The sequence below is a fragment of the Corythoichthys intestinalis genome, chromosome 16, assembly GCF_030265065.1.
Source record: "Corythoichthys intestinalis isolate RoL2023-P3 chromosome 16, ASM3026506v1, whole genome shotgun sequence".
Taxonomy (NCBI): Eukaryota; Metazoa; Chordata; class Actinopteri; order Syngnathiformes; family Syngnathidae; genus Corythoichthys; species Corythoichthys intestinalis.
The window spans coordinates 26,679,213-26,694,175 of record NC_080410.1 but is presented as its reverse complement, the minus strand read 5'-3'; the positions used below and the strand labels follow the sequence as shown (position 1 = coordinate 26,694,175).

The 14,963-nt window shown below is 41.4% G+C and overlaps 1 protein-coding gene across 1 annotated transcript in view; it reads left to right on the top strand.

Annotated features, from left to right (window-relative positions):
- Window positions 1-14,963, top strand: part of kcnt2b (potassium sodium-activated channel subfamily T member 2b) — a 147,408-nt gene that overhangs the window by 118,874 nt on the left and 13,571 nt on the right. The window contains exons 19-24 of the mRNA XM_057817470.1: window positions 3,222-3,546; window positions 3,608-3,713; window positions 5,881-6,053; window positions 6,462-6,533; window positions 8,276-8,410; window positions 14,841-14,952. Coding sequence (XP_057673453.1) covers window positions 3,222-3,546; window positions 3,608-3,713; window positions 5,881-6,053; window positions 6,462-6,533; window positions 8,276-8,410; window positions 14,841-14,952 — 923 coding nt within the window. The remainder of the gene's footprint in view (window positions 1-3,221; window positions 3,547-3,607; window positions 3,714-5,880; window positions 6,054-6,461; window positions 6,534-8,275; window positions 8,411-14,840; window positions 14,953-14,963) is intronic.

Here is a 14,963-nt window from a genome sequence, read left to right as displayed (position 1 = left end):
AATCATTCAGAAGAAAATTTGAAAGGTGCAAGCTCAGTGATCTTAGACAAGAGCACGTCTACTCTTTTTCTTTCCGATAGTGTTGTGGGTCATTCCAGGATTGGAGGATTGGAAAATAAGCTTTTGCTTTTTTCTGCTCCAAATTAATCCCTAATAGATATTTCACTATCAAAGCCTTGATTAACTCAATTTATAGATTGATGTCAATGTTTTATTACATAATTTATTTGGTATGCACAATTTCAAGCATATTTACAGTAACAGTACAAGTTACAATAACAACAGTTACAAATCAGTACAATGGTACCTCTACGTACGACATTAATTGTTTCTGGAAGTAGTCCCGTAACCCGAAAATTTCTTTTTTTTGGGGGGGGGGGGGATTTGTTTTGTTTTTTGTTTTGTTTTGTTTTGTTGTTTGACACGGAGAATTGAACTCTAAGTGTCCGGTTTGTCTGAACAGTTTCACATACTCCCATTGTGATCATTCAACATACCTCATTTATTATGACAAAGCAGCGAACAGGAAGGGGGTATGGGGGACAGAAAAAAAAGAAACAAGAAAAGAAAGAAAGAAAAGCAACAAGAAGAAACACATTGAACGTCTACACCAACTATTAATATGTTGGTGCTATCATCAGCTAGATGTATTTCCGGTTAACACCATGTGGGGGGGCCTGTTGACCAGGGAAAGAAGGAGAGGGGGGTTGTGGAGACTAGTTAATCACTAGCTAAGTGATTGGGTGGGGTAGAGTGTACACAAATCAGCATTGTGATCTAGAACCCAGTGATCATATGAATCCCTTGTGAGTGTAAGCCCGTTGGCAACCGACCCTACGCCGCCCCACCGCCAATCGCGGCACCAGGACCCCCCCCACCCGGGGGCACCCAATCACAACCAGCCGCACGCGAGCCTAACCAAACGCAACAGCCAGGCAGACAAGTGGAAACGCCGCATGGGCGCCAACCTAGGGCAACGGCCCCCACACCTGCCCGGGGTGGCTGGGTGGGGGCCGGGTTAGCGGGGGTCAGTGCAGCTCATCCCTCCTCCCGCAGCTCAGCAAAGCAGCCATCGTCGCCACCCGCGCTCCCATCAACCCGAAAATTTTGTAAGACGCGTTCTACATGACAATGCTATAATCCGTTCCAAGCACTACAGACACGCTACACTTAATTTCATACAGTAATTTTCAGACCATAAGACGCTACTTTTTTCCTTTATTTATAGTCCAGTTGGACTTATTTGATTCATTTGGGTTAATAGGTAACACTTTGACAGTGGCGTCATAAGACTGTCATAAGACCTCATAATTATGACATGACAGTATCATAGGCATTACCGAATGCTTATGTCATTAGGTGTCATCCAGCAAATTATGTGACTAACTCCATTTATATCCAGCTTGGATCTTTTACATCCATTGAAAAGTGAAATCATTGCCGGATAACACTAAATGACATCTGTTATAAGCATTCATTAATGCTCATGACAGTGTCGTGTCATAATCATGATTGTCTAATGACAGGCATATGGCGCCACTGTCAAATAAAGTGTTACAAAATACCCTAACTAGCAATTAATGAAACAACTTGAACAGTAACTGAAGAAATAATTAGCACAAAAATGAATTTTAATTGTAATTTACATCTCTAGCGCTGCAATGCGTTCTAGGAGGCATGTTGGACGACAACAGTGTTGACAGCAGGTGGCAGCAAAGGTTGACTGTCTCTCCCAAGGGAGCAGTGATGGCCAAATGAAGCTTCTTGAATCAATGAAGCTTTACAACCAATTGGTTCAAAGCTTCATGGTGGTTCATTTGGTTTTATGACGGTCGTTTGATGCCGCTGTCAAATAAAATGTTACCGGTTAATGTCTTTTGGTGTAAATATCCCATAATACGGTGAGGACAACTGAGGCTTATAGTCCATATCTATGAACAAATGCCATTTTCGTACCAAACTTGATTGGTGGCGGCTTATAGTCAAGTGCGCCTTATTGTGCGAAAATTACGGTAATTGGGGAAAAAGTGGAATAAAACAACAGCCAAACACATTTGAATCGTTCCAGATGCCTAAATTAATCGTTAATACCTGTGATAAAGTAGATAATAGAACAAAATGAAAGAAAAAAAAATATCTTACCTATTGCCTATATCACCCTTCCTGACGCGAGGAGACCTATGCTCTAATGTGCTACCAAGCTAATGTCTGCGGGCTTAAAAAACTCTTTGTGAGACAAAAACACAAGGAGCATGTGCTCATTTGGGTCAGACGTCGACCTGGTATATTAACAAAAATAGCGTCGCGCCTATACACGTCATCATACTGCGATACCCAAATTGAAAGGCCATCCACAATAGGCCAATAGGAGAGCAAGTAGGAGAGCAAGAGAGCGTGATGGGACAAATTATGACCAATAGGGCAGCGGGATCTTGTGGCATAACACTTAAAAGAGAAAAGTTGAAGGTACATACGTATCTTTTATAGTATTGTATTTTTGCCTCTCGTAACCTGAAATTTCTTTCTTAACAAGATGCAATATTTTCCTACTTAAACTTGTCGTAACCTGAAAATAACATTTGTAGAGATGTAGAGGTACCACTGTACTTAGCTTTTTCTAAGGAGTATATGCTAGCTCTTTAGCTAGCAGTTACTCCTAACCAAGAGGACAAACCTAGAGTATGTCAAGTCTTAAAGTTTTTTTTTTTTTTTTTTTAATATTCTGATTTGAGTCATAACAGGGTTGCGTGAGGTAGAGTGAGACATTCAATCGAGGCTAACAATTTTATAAAAGTATGACAAAATAGAGGAAATTTATAAATTTGATCTAGACACTGTTTGAAAACTGTCCGATGATGTCAAATCTATTATGTCATTAAACGCGGTCTTCTTCTACAATGATTAAAAAGCTTATGGTAACGGAATTGCACCCATGTTGTGGTTCACACATTTCACGAATGATAATTCAAATCTGGTAAAAGTAGTTATTGTTGTTATTATTATTGTTTATTAAAAGAAATGTTAGAAGAAACAGAAGAAACAGGCCAGCACCAGTGAATGGAACAGTGCACCTAAATGTTAGATATCGGAACCAACTACTGTGATAGGCACTTTATTATTATTATAGAAAGTTTGATTTTTCCCAAAGCTGACAAACCACAGTTCAACTGTCACTTAACCGCATCTTTAAAAGAAATTCTGTGCCTTCCTTTCTTTCTCAGGCACAGTAGCAATCGACCTTCAAGATTCCAGCGACAGCAGCCCAGAAGGTCCAGACCCTGGGAGCGCTGGGCCCGGCAGCGGGAGAGGAAGTCGAAGCAGCTCCAGAACGGAGATGAGTGGGGCCAACACTTTGGCTTTACCCGCCATGGGCGATTCCGCCGAGGAGAGGCGGCACAGCATCGCTCCCGTTCTGGAGTTAGTGGACGGTGTGAGCAACCCGACCTTTGACCTGCTGGGGGACCAGTCTGAGGACGAGGGAGGGGAGGAGAGCAAGGACGACTGTGACAAAGACGAGAGCGCCCACTGGTGGGGTCGACACTGCGAGTGAGTAGATGCAGTTTCAGTTAATTGCGGTTGTCCAAGGGTAACTGAGCGTGTGTTCCAGGTGGGTGAAGGGCTACCCGCTCAACTCCCCATACATTGGCAGCTCACCTGCTCTTTGCCATCTCCTTCAAGAAAAGATGCCTTTTTGCTGCCTACGTATGGACAAGGTCGGCGCTTTAAACTAATAAACTTTTAATTCCGCATTAAGCACATACAGTGCTGGCCAAAAGTATTGGCACCCCTGCAATTCTGTCAGATAATGCTCAATTTTCCCAGAAAATGATTGCAATTACAAATGCTTTGGTAGTAATATTTTCATTTATTTTGCTTGCAATGAAAAAACACAAAAGAGAATGGGGGGGGGGGGGGGGGATTAAATCATTATCATTTTACACAAAACTCCAAAATGGACCGGACAAAAGTATTGGCCGCCTTAACCTAATACGTGGTAGCACAACCTTTAAACAAAATAACTGCCAACAACCGCTTCCGTTATCCATCAGTAAGTTTCTTACAATGCGCTGCTGGAATTTTAGACCATTCTTTTTTGGCCAACTGCTCCAGGTCTCTGAGATTTGAAGGGTGCCTTCTCTAAACGGCCATTTTCAGATCTCTCCACAGGTGTTCTATGGGATTCAGGTCTGGACTCATTGCTGGCGTCTTTAGCAGTCTCCAGTGCTTTCTCTCAAACCATTTTCTAGTGCTTTTTGAAGTGTGTTTTGGTTCATTGACCTGCTGGAAGACCCATGACCTCTGAGGTAAACCCAGCTTTCTCACACTGGGCCCTACATTAGGCTGCAAAATTTGTTGGTAGTCTTCAGACTTCATACTGTCATGCACACGGTCAGGCAGTCCAGTACCAGAGGAAGCAAAGCAACCCCAAAACATCAGGGAACTTCCACCATGTTTGACCGTGGGGACCGTGTTCTTTTCTTTGACGGCCTCGTTTTTTTACCTGTAAACTCTATGTTGATGCCTTTTCCCAAAAAGCTCTACTTTTGTCTCATCTGACCAGAGAACAATCTTCTGAAACTGTCACATTCTGCTGGTTTGATTTTGTTTTGTTACAGAGCCAGCTGTGTGGACGTTCCTGACATCGCACCTGCGGCTAATTCAAGCTAATCAACATTTGTATGTAACGCTAGCGATCCAAGACAACTGTGCTGAGATATTGGTTGCTGATCGCCATCCAACACTTGTACTTTCGAGGCTCGTTGGATTTGATAGTTTGTTCGTCAGCTGTTTTTTGTTTTGGTGATTCCACTACCTTGTGCAGGTATTGAGTGTGATTATTTTTGTTATCTTAGTGCCTCGCTGCCCACCGCCTAGTTTAGTGTTATTCGATCCCCGTCGACCTCTTGTCACGGACCCCCTTTGTTATTCTCCCTTTTTCCCCGATCGTATGTTTTTGTTTTGGTTGTATTAATAAGCCCTTGTACCATTCCCCTCAGTTGTTGTCTGCTCTTGGGTCCAATCTTGTATTCCGCGTTCGCGGACCCTAACAGAAACCTTTTTGGCTTTCTTTTGGCAAACTCCAGCCTGGCTTTTTATGTCTCTGGGTAAGAAGTAGGGTCTCCTGGGTATCCTACCATAGAGTCCCTTTTCATTCAGACGCCGACGAATAGTACGGGTTGACACTGTTGTACCCTCGGACTGCAGGACAGCTTGAACTTTTTTGGATGTTAGTCGAGGTTCTTTATCCACCATCCGCACAATCTTTCGTTAATCCCTCGTCAATTTTTCTTCTCCGTCCACGTCTAGAGAGGTTAGCCACCGTGCCATGGGCTTTTCACTTATTGATAACACAGGAACATTCAGGTCTTTGAAGATGGACTTGTAGTCTTGAGATTGCCCATGCTTCCTCACAATTTTGCTTCTCAAGTCCTCTGTCAGTTCTTTGTTCTTCTTTCTTTTCTCCATGCTCAATGTGGTACACAGGACAGAGGTTGAGTCAACTTTAATACATTTTAACTGGCTGCAAGTGTGATTTACTTATTGCCACCACCTGTTATGTGCCACAGGTGAGTAACAGGTGCTGTTAATTACACAAATTAGAGAAGAATCACGATTTTTCAAAGGGTGCCAATACTTTTGTCCGACCCATTTTTGGAGTTTTGTGTAAAATGATAATGATTTAATCCCCCCCCCCCCACCCCCCCCCCCCCCATTCTCCTTTGTGTGTTTTTTCATTGCAAGCAAAATAAATGAAGATATTACTACCAAAGCATTTGTAATTGCAATCATTTTCTGGGAAAATTGAGCATTATCTGACAGAATTGCAGGGGTGCCAATACTTTTGGCCAGTAGTGTAGCCATCTCATCCTTCCCCAACAGGCTTGTCACCATATCCCATTCGAAGACGCCCGCTCCTATGGCTTTAAAAACAAACTGATCATCGTCTCGGCAGAGAGTGCAGGGAACGGTCTTTACAATTTCATCGTTCCCCTCCGGGCCTACTACCGGCCCAGAAAAGAGCTGAACCCCATTGTGCTGCTTCTGGAGAGCATGTGAGTCGGTCATCTTCATCTTTGCTATTTAGTGGAGCTATTTTTTACAAGCAAAATGGATATGAAATGCTCTTCAGAAAATCTGCTGTGAGCATAACAGCCCTACTATAAATCCTGCTGGCTGCACTGGGTGGTAAAACGTGGTCCTTTTCTCTAGTGGGGAAGAATAATTAGGTTATTTTTGGCAACAGTAAACATGATTTATGAAATCCTGAATGCTTTCAGGTCACTGTGTGCCACAATGCTGTGGCTAGTACAAAAATAGCATGACAAAAATGCAATAAAATGCTGAGTCACTCCAACGATAGCGCTGTGTTTCCTAATTTTAGTTCAATCGTGAAGAGGTGTGTGTTTATCATGATGACACTATAGTACAACTGAGACTTGTTTGTGTTTTGATTGGTCTAGACCAGAGGCAGACTTTCTGGAGGCAATCTGCTGGTTCCCCATGGTTTTCTACACAGTGGGCTCCATGGACAAGTAAGGCACATGAATGATCTCATCAGAATTCATGACTTGAATCATTTAAATGGCATCCATAATGTGGATAAGCACTAGTTCTACCAAACATCCAAGGGCGTAGGTTTGGTCTCAGCATTGGTAGGGACGATATAATAGTATAACCTGCATGTAAACTTTTTGCTGCGGACGGGACATTATTAAGACCAAACAGATTATTGAACGAGGGCCACATTTCTCATTAATATGAAACCTAATTAATTGATTGCCGAAATGATTAAAGCAAAATAAATCTTTATTGACTTATACCAACTTTTATGTGAATTGGTTCGATTCAAACCTTTGTTTTCAGAAGTTATGACATTTTGAACTTCAAGTCCCTTTATATAAAATAAAAAAAGGGGGAGCTATCCAAGAATAGGTCCACTTCACCAGGAGCACCTCTAGAATCAAACTAAAGTATTGTAACAAAAAAGTGATTTGGGGAGGGGTCATGAAAAAAAAAATCTGACATATCGAAGGACCGATCTACATCTGAGGCATCCTAGACTATGTTGAAATATATTTCCATTTATTCACATAATTATATGTGAATGATGCAACATTTGTTTCTTCCATATTCGCTCAGGCCTCTGTCCGCTCATCACTGTATGTAATCTGATCAGGGCTGGGGGGTTGTACATTCCAAGCAATTCTCCAGAGGAAGTCATCCCTTCCCCCCAAGTGAGAGGGGAGTAAAAAGAGCCTATGCACGGGGAGGCAGGGCACTTTTCTTTGTCTTGGTACCATGATGTCTTGTCTTTCCTGTTTGTCTGTCTTTAAGTGTAAATTCTTTGTTTGTTTGTTTTTATTCCCGAATTCTGTGTCATCATCTCCTGTTCGTTATAAAAATAAAACAACCTCTAACAAGGATCAATCGACTCTTTTCCTTCAACTACCCCAAGACTTGAACCAATGTACTCTCATGAAATTCTGATGTGTGATTTCATTTCACAGAATTTTTTTTTTCAGGTCAGTTCATGTTCATGTCAGTGTCCCTCTGAAGTGGACCCATTCTTGGGACTTGCACTCTGAAGCAACGCCACTCCATTGTTCCTCGAGGGGCTGGCCTGACCGCAGTAGTTTTGCAAGTTAGAAAGTTCACACAGATTAATGCCATGCTAACTCTGATGCAGGTCGGACTTTTAGTAGCAAAATTAGTGGTGTTTCCCACACCTCTACAACATTGATGTCTTTTTATATTACTTAAAGTGAAAAAAAAAAAAGCGGGAAAAAAAAAATTCTAATACCCCTCCTCTTCGAAGGGGGTGGAGGAGGCGGCATGTTGTATTTCTGTCGGTGGGGTTGTGTGCATGTGCGGCTGTGTGGTGGGAGAAGCTGGAGGGGGTCTAGTCATAAGCCAATTAAACTTGCCTTTGAGGGGAAAAAATGGACCGGCACATTCAGCAAATGAAAAAGGATAAAGTCTGAACATAATGAAAATAATTTACTTAATAATGGTTGCGTCTATTCTATCCTTACAACATATAAGAACACAATATAAATTACCCATTTGACTGAACTCATGGTAAAAAGCAAATAAGGAGGCTCAAAAGTAGGTGGGAACAATTTCAGCATCCTGAAAAGTTGATAGTGTTACGTTTGTCCCTACCGTCCCTATGCAAACCTACGCCTTTGCAAACATCTTCAATTTGCCTTGCTTTATACTGCATTTTATGGCAGATTTTGCATCTCGCATGGATTGTTATTTACTCTGACAAAAGTTTAGACAGCTTGTTGCGGTGTGGAGTGACGTTTGCCGACACCATGGTGGTGGTTGACAAGGAAAGCTCCATGATTGCGGAAGAGGACTACATGGCTGATGCGAAAACAATCGTCAACGTCCAGACACTCTTCAGGTCTGCCTCAAATCCTACAAAGTTTCTGACCAGAGTTGTGCAATATATCGATAGAGAGTATATTGTAGATACCACATAAACTGTCTATCGTGCGATATAATTTTAGGGCAGAGTGGGGTGGGTTAGGGTTAGGGTTAATTATTTTCAGATATTTGAGACGATATTAAATCGAGTCCATAACTGAACATCATCATCTTTTTCAATATTTATTTCCTGTCTGAAACACAGTGCTGACAGAAATTAGGTCTGAACTCTGAAAATATGCAGAATTGGTGTCCCCTCTAGCTTCACACTGATATGATTTACTGCGTTAATTTTTTTTTTTAACTATAGTTTTTTTTTTTTTTTTTTTTCTATCCATACGGTATCCATACGGTTCAACTGAGAGCTGTTAGGAAATAACTTCACTACACCCTGTACAGTGAAGCTTTGGAATCCTTTAAACCAAGGGTCGGGAACCTATGTCTCGCGAGCCAGATCTGGCTTGTTTGACGGCTGCATCTGGCTCGCAGAAAAACCTTTAATTATTGAAAAAGAAAAAAAAAAAGGGGTCGTTATACTCCTTTGTGCATCGCGTGAAACGGAGACAGTCACCGGCGACTAGAAAGACTGTTCGCAGTAATTTTCAGGCATGAAAATCTCTCACCTTTCGGCGAAATTCGCCGTTTTGAAGTCAAAAAGGGTGACCTACGTGAATTGCGTAGATCCGAGGAGAAATTCTTTTTGGGGTGGGGGGGTTCGGGAGGTTTTATTTAATTATTATTATTATTATCATCATGTGATTAACTTAGTACGTAAACTGAGCACTTAAGAACACAGTCAGCAAATCCTTCTAGATGCTTCGCTGACGAGAACCAATCATCGGCCCAAGCTGCGTTCCATTATTCCAAACGCGCGCACTCCTTACTGTAAATGGAGTGTTCGGAGAGCCTTTGTTTGCATTGCAAAGCTGCGAAAACAAAAAGCAGGCCTTATCCACACCGGGGCAGACCAGAGCGCAGCATACACACTTGCCTGAATTTGCCAGCAGATTGAATTTGGTGAGTAATGGTTTCAATCGTTTTCACATTTTGCGATATAAAAAAGTTACTGCCATTCGTTGCAGCTTGCGTTGAACACTGCCAGAGCTAGCCAAATCTCCCATGAAAAAAAATAGCTCCCGTTAAATTAGCGTCAAGCTTGTGTATTTAGCGGTAATATAAACGAAGAAACACACTGTTGAGTCAAATTAAGCAGCATGCTCTCGGATGGAGGGGGCGCCTCACATCGCTCCCGTCGTCCGCCGGAGACGCGTTATTTTCGGCTTGGATTTGAGCTGACGGCCGGTGTCGACACAACACCGGCCCGACGAGTGGTGGGAATGAGTCCTGCTTCTTAAAGCTTTTCAGAAATACAGGGATCCCTCGTTTTTCGCGGTTAATGGGGACCGGAACCCGCCGCAATAAGTGAAAACAGCGAAGTAGCGCCCCCCCCCCCCCCCCCCCACACACACACACACACATTTTTTTGTGCGTGTTCAATGCATTTATTCAGATTTTACATTGGAGAAAAGATATATATATAAGACATGTTTTTTTCACTTTTTTCACCAAAGTATCATTTATAAATGGTTTTCAAGCACTTCAAAATGTAAGAATTATGATAAGTTTTAAACATGTTACTGCCCCACCGGATTATTTTTAAACAAGAATAAAGTAGTAAGAAAATGCTTGGCTTTATTAAATGCTTCGTAGTGAGTCTACTCAAACCCTCTCAGGCTTTGGCAAACGGTGATTGACACATGTGCAAAGTTTTTCTTTTTATACATATTTTTTTGTTTGAAGCAACTTATTTGATTGAATAATAAAGACACAAATGTCCTAGCCAAAATGTGGCCCAAACGCAAAACAACATTACTTCAATGGAAAAATTTGTTTCAATCAAGAAAAATAGTTTTCAAATGCTTTTTTTGTCTCAAATTTATTTTTGCAATCAAAAACAATTTTTTTTATTGAAGTGACTTTCTGGGGATTTAAAGTATGTACTGTATTTTGATTGAAGCAACTTTGTTTTTGATAGAAGTAACTTTGTTTTTTGATTGAATAATAAAAACACAAATCTACCTCCATCGTTATTGAGAGAGAAAGAAATTAAGAAAGCTTTAAAACTAAAAGCCACCGGCGAGTCTGTTTTTTTGTTTTTTTAAATATTTATATTTCATTACATAGACATGCGTCGTAGGGAAGGGAGATTGAGGGATAAAAAAAGGAGTTAGATGAGGCTGCTAAAGGCAGTGGATATCTCATCAGCTGGGTGAATAGCAGACCTGGTAAGAACAAGTTTGCAAGGATAGTCGGGTATTAAATACAATTATAAACACAATGTTATTTTTCTATAAGATTTTTATGTCATTGCTTTATTAATCATTAGGTGCTAGAGTTATTAAGTATGGATAATAATGAAATAATAGTTTTAAGAAAACTGTGCTGTTGGTGGCTCAGTGACCATCTGATGTGGTTTGTTCTCAGATGAACAAGTTGAGGAAGGAAGTTTTGATGCAGAGGTTGAAGGAAGAAAAGAGGCAGACTGACTGAGTCACAGCCAGAAAGTATTGATAATAGTTTTGATTTCTATTCACTGTTGCCCCCTCCCAATTAAAGTATGTCACAGTCACAGCCAATTATTATCTAAAGCTGGTTAAAATTGAAGTTATGTTGTTTTAAGGTGTATTAAATACTTGTTCATGTGCCCCTTTTGATCTACGAGCACCCGCCCCTCCACCGGTCTCTGCATGGCCCTGCTGAAACACAGTGTGGGTCGACAGAGCTCAATATTTTGTTGGGGTGTACAGTGTACTGGAACATATTTCCTCCACACCCTTCTCACCTTTTTAACCCCTGACCCATTTTCATGCCTGAATTTTAGTGGGAAAGTGGCGAACATACAGTGGGGCAAATAAGTATTTAGTCAACCACTAATTGTGCAAGTTCTCCTACTTGAAAATATTAGAGAGGCCTGTAATTGTCAACATGGGTAAACCTCAACCATGAGAGACAGAATGTGGGGGAAAAAAACAGAAAATCACATTGTTTGATTTTGAAAGAATTTATTGCAAATCATTGTGGAAAATAAGTATTTGGTCAATACCAAAAGTTCATCTCAATACTTTTTTATGGACCCTTTGTTGGCAATAACGGAGGCCAAACATTTTCTGTAACTCTTCACAAGCTTTTCACACATGTTGCTGGTATTTTGCCTCTTTCATCCATGCAGATCTCCTCTAGAGTAGTGATGTTTTGGGGCTGTCGTTGGGCAACACGGACTTTCAACTCCCTCCACAGATTTTCTATGGGGTTGAGATCTGGTGACTGGCTAGGCCACTCCAGGACCTTGAAATGCTTCTTACGAAGCCACTCCTTTGTTGCCCTGGCTGTGTGTTTGGGATCATTGTCATGCTGAAAGACCCAGCCACGTCTCATCTTCAAGGCCCTTGCTGATGGAAGGAGATTTTCACTCAAAATCTCTCGATACATGGCCCCATTCATTCTTTCCTTTACACAGATCAGTCATCCTGATCCCTTTGCAGAAAAACAGCCCCAAAGCATGATGTTTCCACGCCCATGCTTCACAGTGGGTATGGTGTTCTTCGGATGCAATTCAGTATTCTTTCTCTTCCAAACACGAGAACCTGTGTTTCTACCAAAAAGTTCTATTTTGGTTTCATCTGACCATAACATATTCTCCCAGTCCTCTTCTGGATCAGTCCCAGCTCTCTGTAAGTCCCCCCGTGTGGTTCTAGGATTTTTGCTCACCGTTCTTGTTATCATTTTGACGCCACGGGGTGAGAGCTTGCATGGAGCCCCAGATCGAGGGAGATTATCACTGGTCTTGTATGTCTTCCATTTTCTAATAATTGCTCCCACAAGTTGATTTCTTTACACCAAGCGTTTTACCTATTGCAGATTCAGTCTTCCCAGCCTGGTGCAGGTCTACAATTTTGTCTCTGGTGTCCTTCGACAGCTCTTTGGTCTTGGCCATAGTGGAGTTTGGAGTGTGACTGACTGAGGTTGTGGACAGGTGTCTTTTATATCGATAATGAGTTAAAACAGGTGCAATTAATGCAGGTAACGAGTGGAGCCTCGTTAGACCTCGTTAGAAGAAGTTAGACCTATTTGACAGCCCTAAATCTTGCTTGTTTGTAGGTGACCAAATACTTATTTTCCACTCTAATTTGGAAATAAATTCTTTAAAAATCACACAATGTGATTTTCTGGGGGGTTTTCCACATTCTGTCTCTCATAGTTGAGGTTTACCCATGATGGCAATTACAGGCCTCTCTAATCTTTTCAAGTAGGAGAACTTGCACTATTGGTGGTTGACTAAATACTTATTTGCCCCACTGTACATGTCGTTGTGTCTATCTCTCTATTTATCTATCTATTAATCGCATAGGCCAGGGGTCTCCAACCTATTCCACAAAGGCCCGCTGTGGGTGCAGGATTTCATTCCAACCAAACAAGATGGCGACACCTTTTCACCAATCTGGTGTTTTACAAGTGCAATCATTTGATTGCAGTCAGGTGTGACTTGTTTTAGCAGAAGCCTCATTGGTTCAACTGTTTGTGCTGGATCGGCTGAAACAAAAACCAGGACCCACAGCGGGCCTTGAGGACTGGGTTGGAGACCCCTGGCATAGGCAACGCATATGAGGCAGAGACACTGTTCAAGTGGGGTTGCCGTATTTTGCTGTCGAAAATAGCGGCCGATGTGCGCACGTGCGTGAGATCAGGAAGTAAACTTTCCTCATTTTCAGTTTTGTTTTCCGCGTTGTCAGCTAATTTTAGAAACTTTTGAGAAGATGGCAAAAAGGAAAAAAAAGACAAGAAGTATCATACTTTTCAGCAGGACATAAGGACATAAATGCGGCACCGTTTTTTTCTCTCGCTTCGGATGAGTCAACAGACGTAAGCAATTTACACCAGTTCAGCGTGATTGCAAAAAAATCTACTGATGGATTAACTTTTTTCGGTGTGCACTGATGGTGCTCCGTGCATGGTAGGGAAAAACAGGATTCGTGGCGCTTCTTTGTGAACATGAAAAGAGACGCGTCTTAAGTTTCTTAACGCCTGCATGAAGCTTAACCCCAACAAGTATCAACCAGACTACAAAGCCATCAGCAAAACCATGCAGCACCAGAAGTCGCATTAATGGTAAGAAATACTCATCATTGATTAGCAACAGCATAACAATGTTATTAAAAAGAATTCAGGGACTTATTGTACTTTAAAAGTGTTGAAATTACAGAAAATGCACACATTACTTGTATTTTTAGTTTTAAACATACTTTATGGCTCTCACGGAATTACAGTTCGTTTTTCGCGGTCAATGGGGACCAGAACCCACTGCGATAAGTGAAAAAACGCGAAGTAGCGGTCTTTCGGATTTTCGCCTTGTCTTTTTTTATGTAACGAACAGTTGATTTGTTTAGTCCGTAATGGCGTGCAACAGACACATAGCTGTGGCCAACTTTAAGCTTGTCCAGTAATTGAACTTTCTCGTGCACCGTCATCAGTTTTCTTTTCTTCTTGGGTTCGCTAGAGGATTGAGCAGGCAGAGGACGCTTTGGAGCCATTTTCCTTCGATAGCAGCAAGGTTAAACATTTCGGCCAATCAGCTTGCGATATTACCGAGTGATGCTGGCCAGCGAATCAGAGTGGTGGAATATGAATTGGGCAGGCTCTCCTCTCCTTCTGTTAGGGAACGGGCAGATTTTACACCATATTTTCTCCGTTATGCATGTATATATACTTTTTTGACTGAAAAAAAATCTGCGATAGACTGAAACCGCGAAATTCAAAGCGCGAAGTAGCCACTGTACATTTAAAAATATATGGCGTTCATGCCTCTCTCAGCCAAAAAGGTTCCCGACCCCTGCTTTAAACTGTTGATATTATGACAACCATTCCCATCCTAATTGTGACAACTAACCAATCTGTGTTTTTTGGCTAAAGCAAGCAACCGGCTTGAGAATCTGAATCAAAACTGTAACTTTGTCCTCATACTTTTTAATGGTAACACATTAATAAATAGAAACGTATTGTGTAAATGCCCATGAAAATAGTAGAGCAGATCTTAGATTTGTCCATAAAAAAATGTAATTGCCTCTTACCGCAATGTAACATGACACTCTACAGTGAAATTTTTTTTATTGGCTCAATTTTGATCATGTCAATAGTTACAATATGCAACACCACTCTCTGGTGGCCAAGTTATAGCAAGTGTGACAACCAACACATGTGACAGCAAGCCCTGCCCTATTTTCAGGAGAAATATTGCGTATATCAGGATATGTATTGTTATCATAAAATTAGCTGTCTCGGGATACACAGTACATGTATGTCTATTTTTCACACCCCAATTTCTGACTCTTGTTATCTCTGTGTATGTCCAGACTGTTCCCAGCATTAAGTATTATTACTGAGCTCACACACCCAGCCAATATGCGCTTCATGCAGTTCAAAGTCAAAGACTACTACTCTCAAGCTCTGTCCAAGCTGGAAAAGGTAAATGGAAA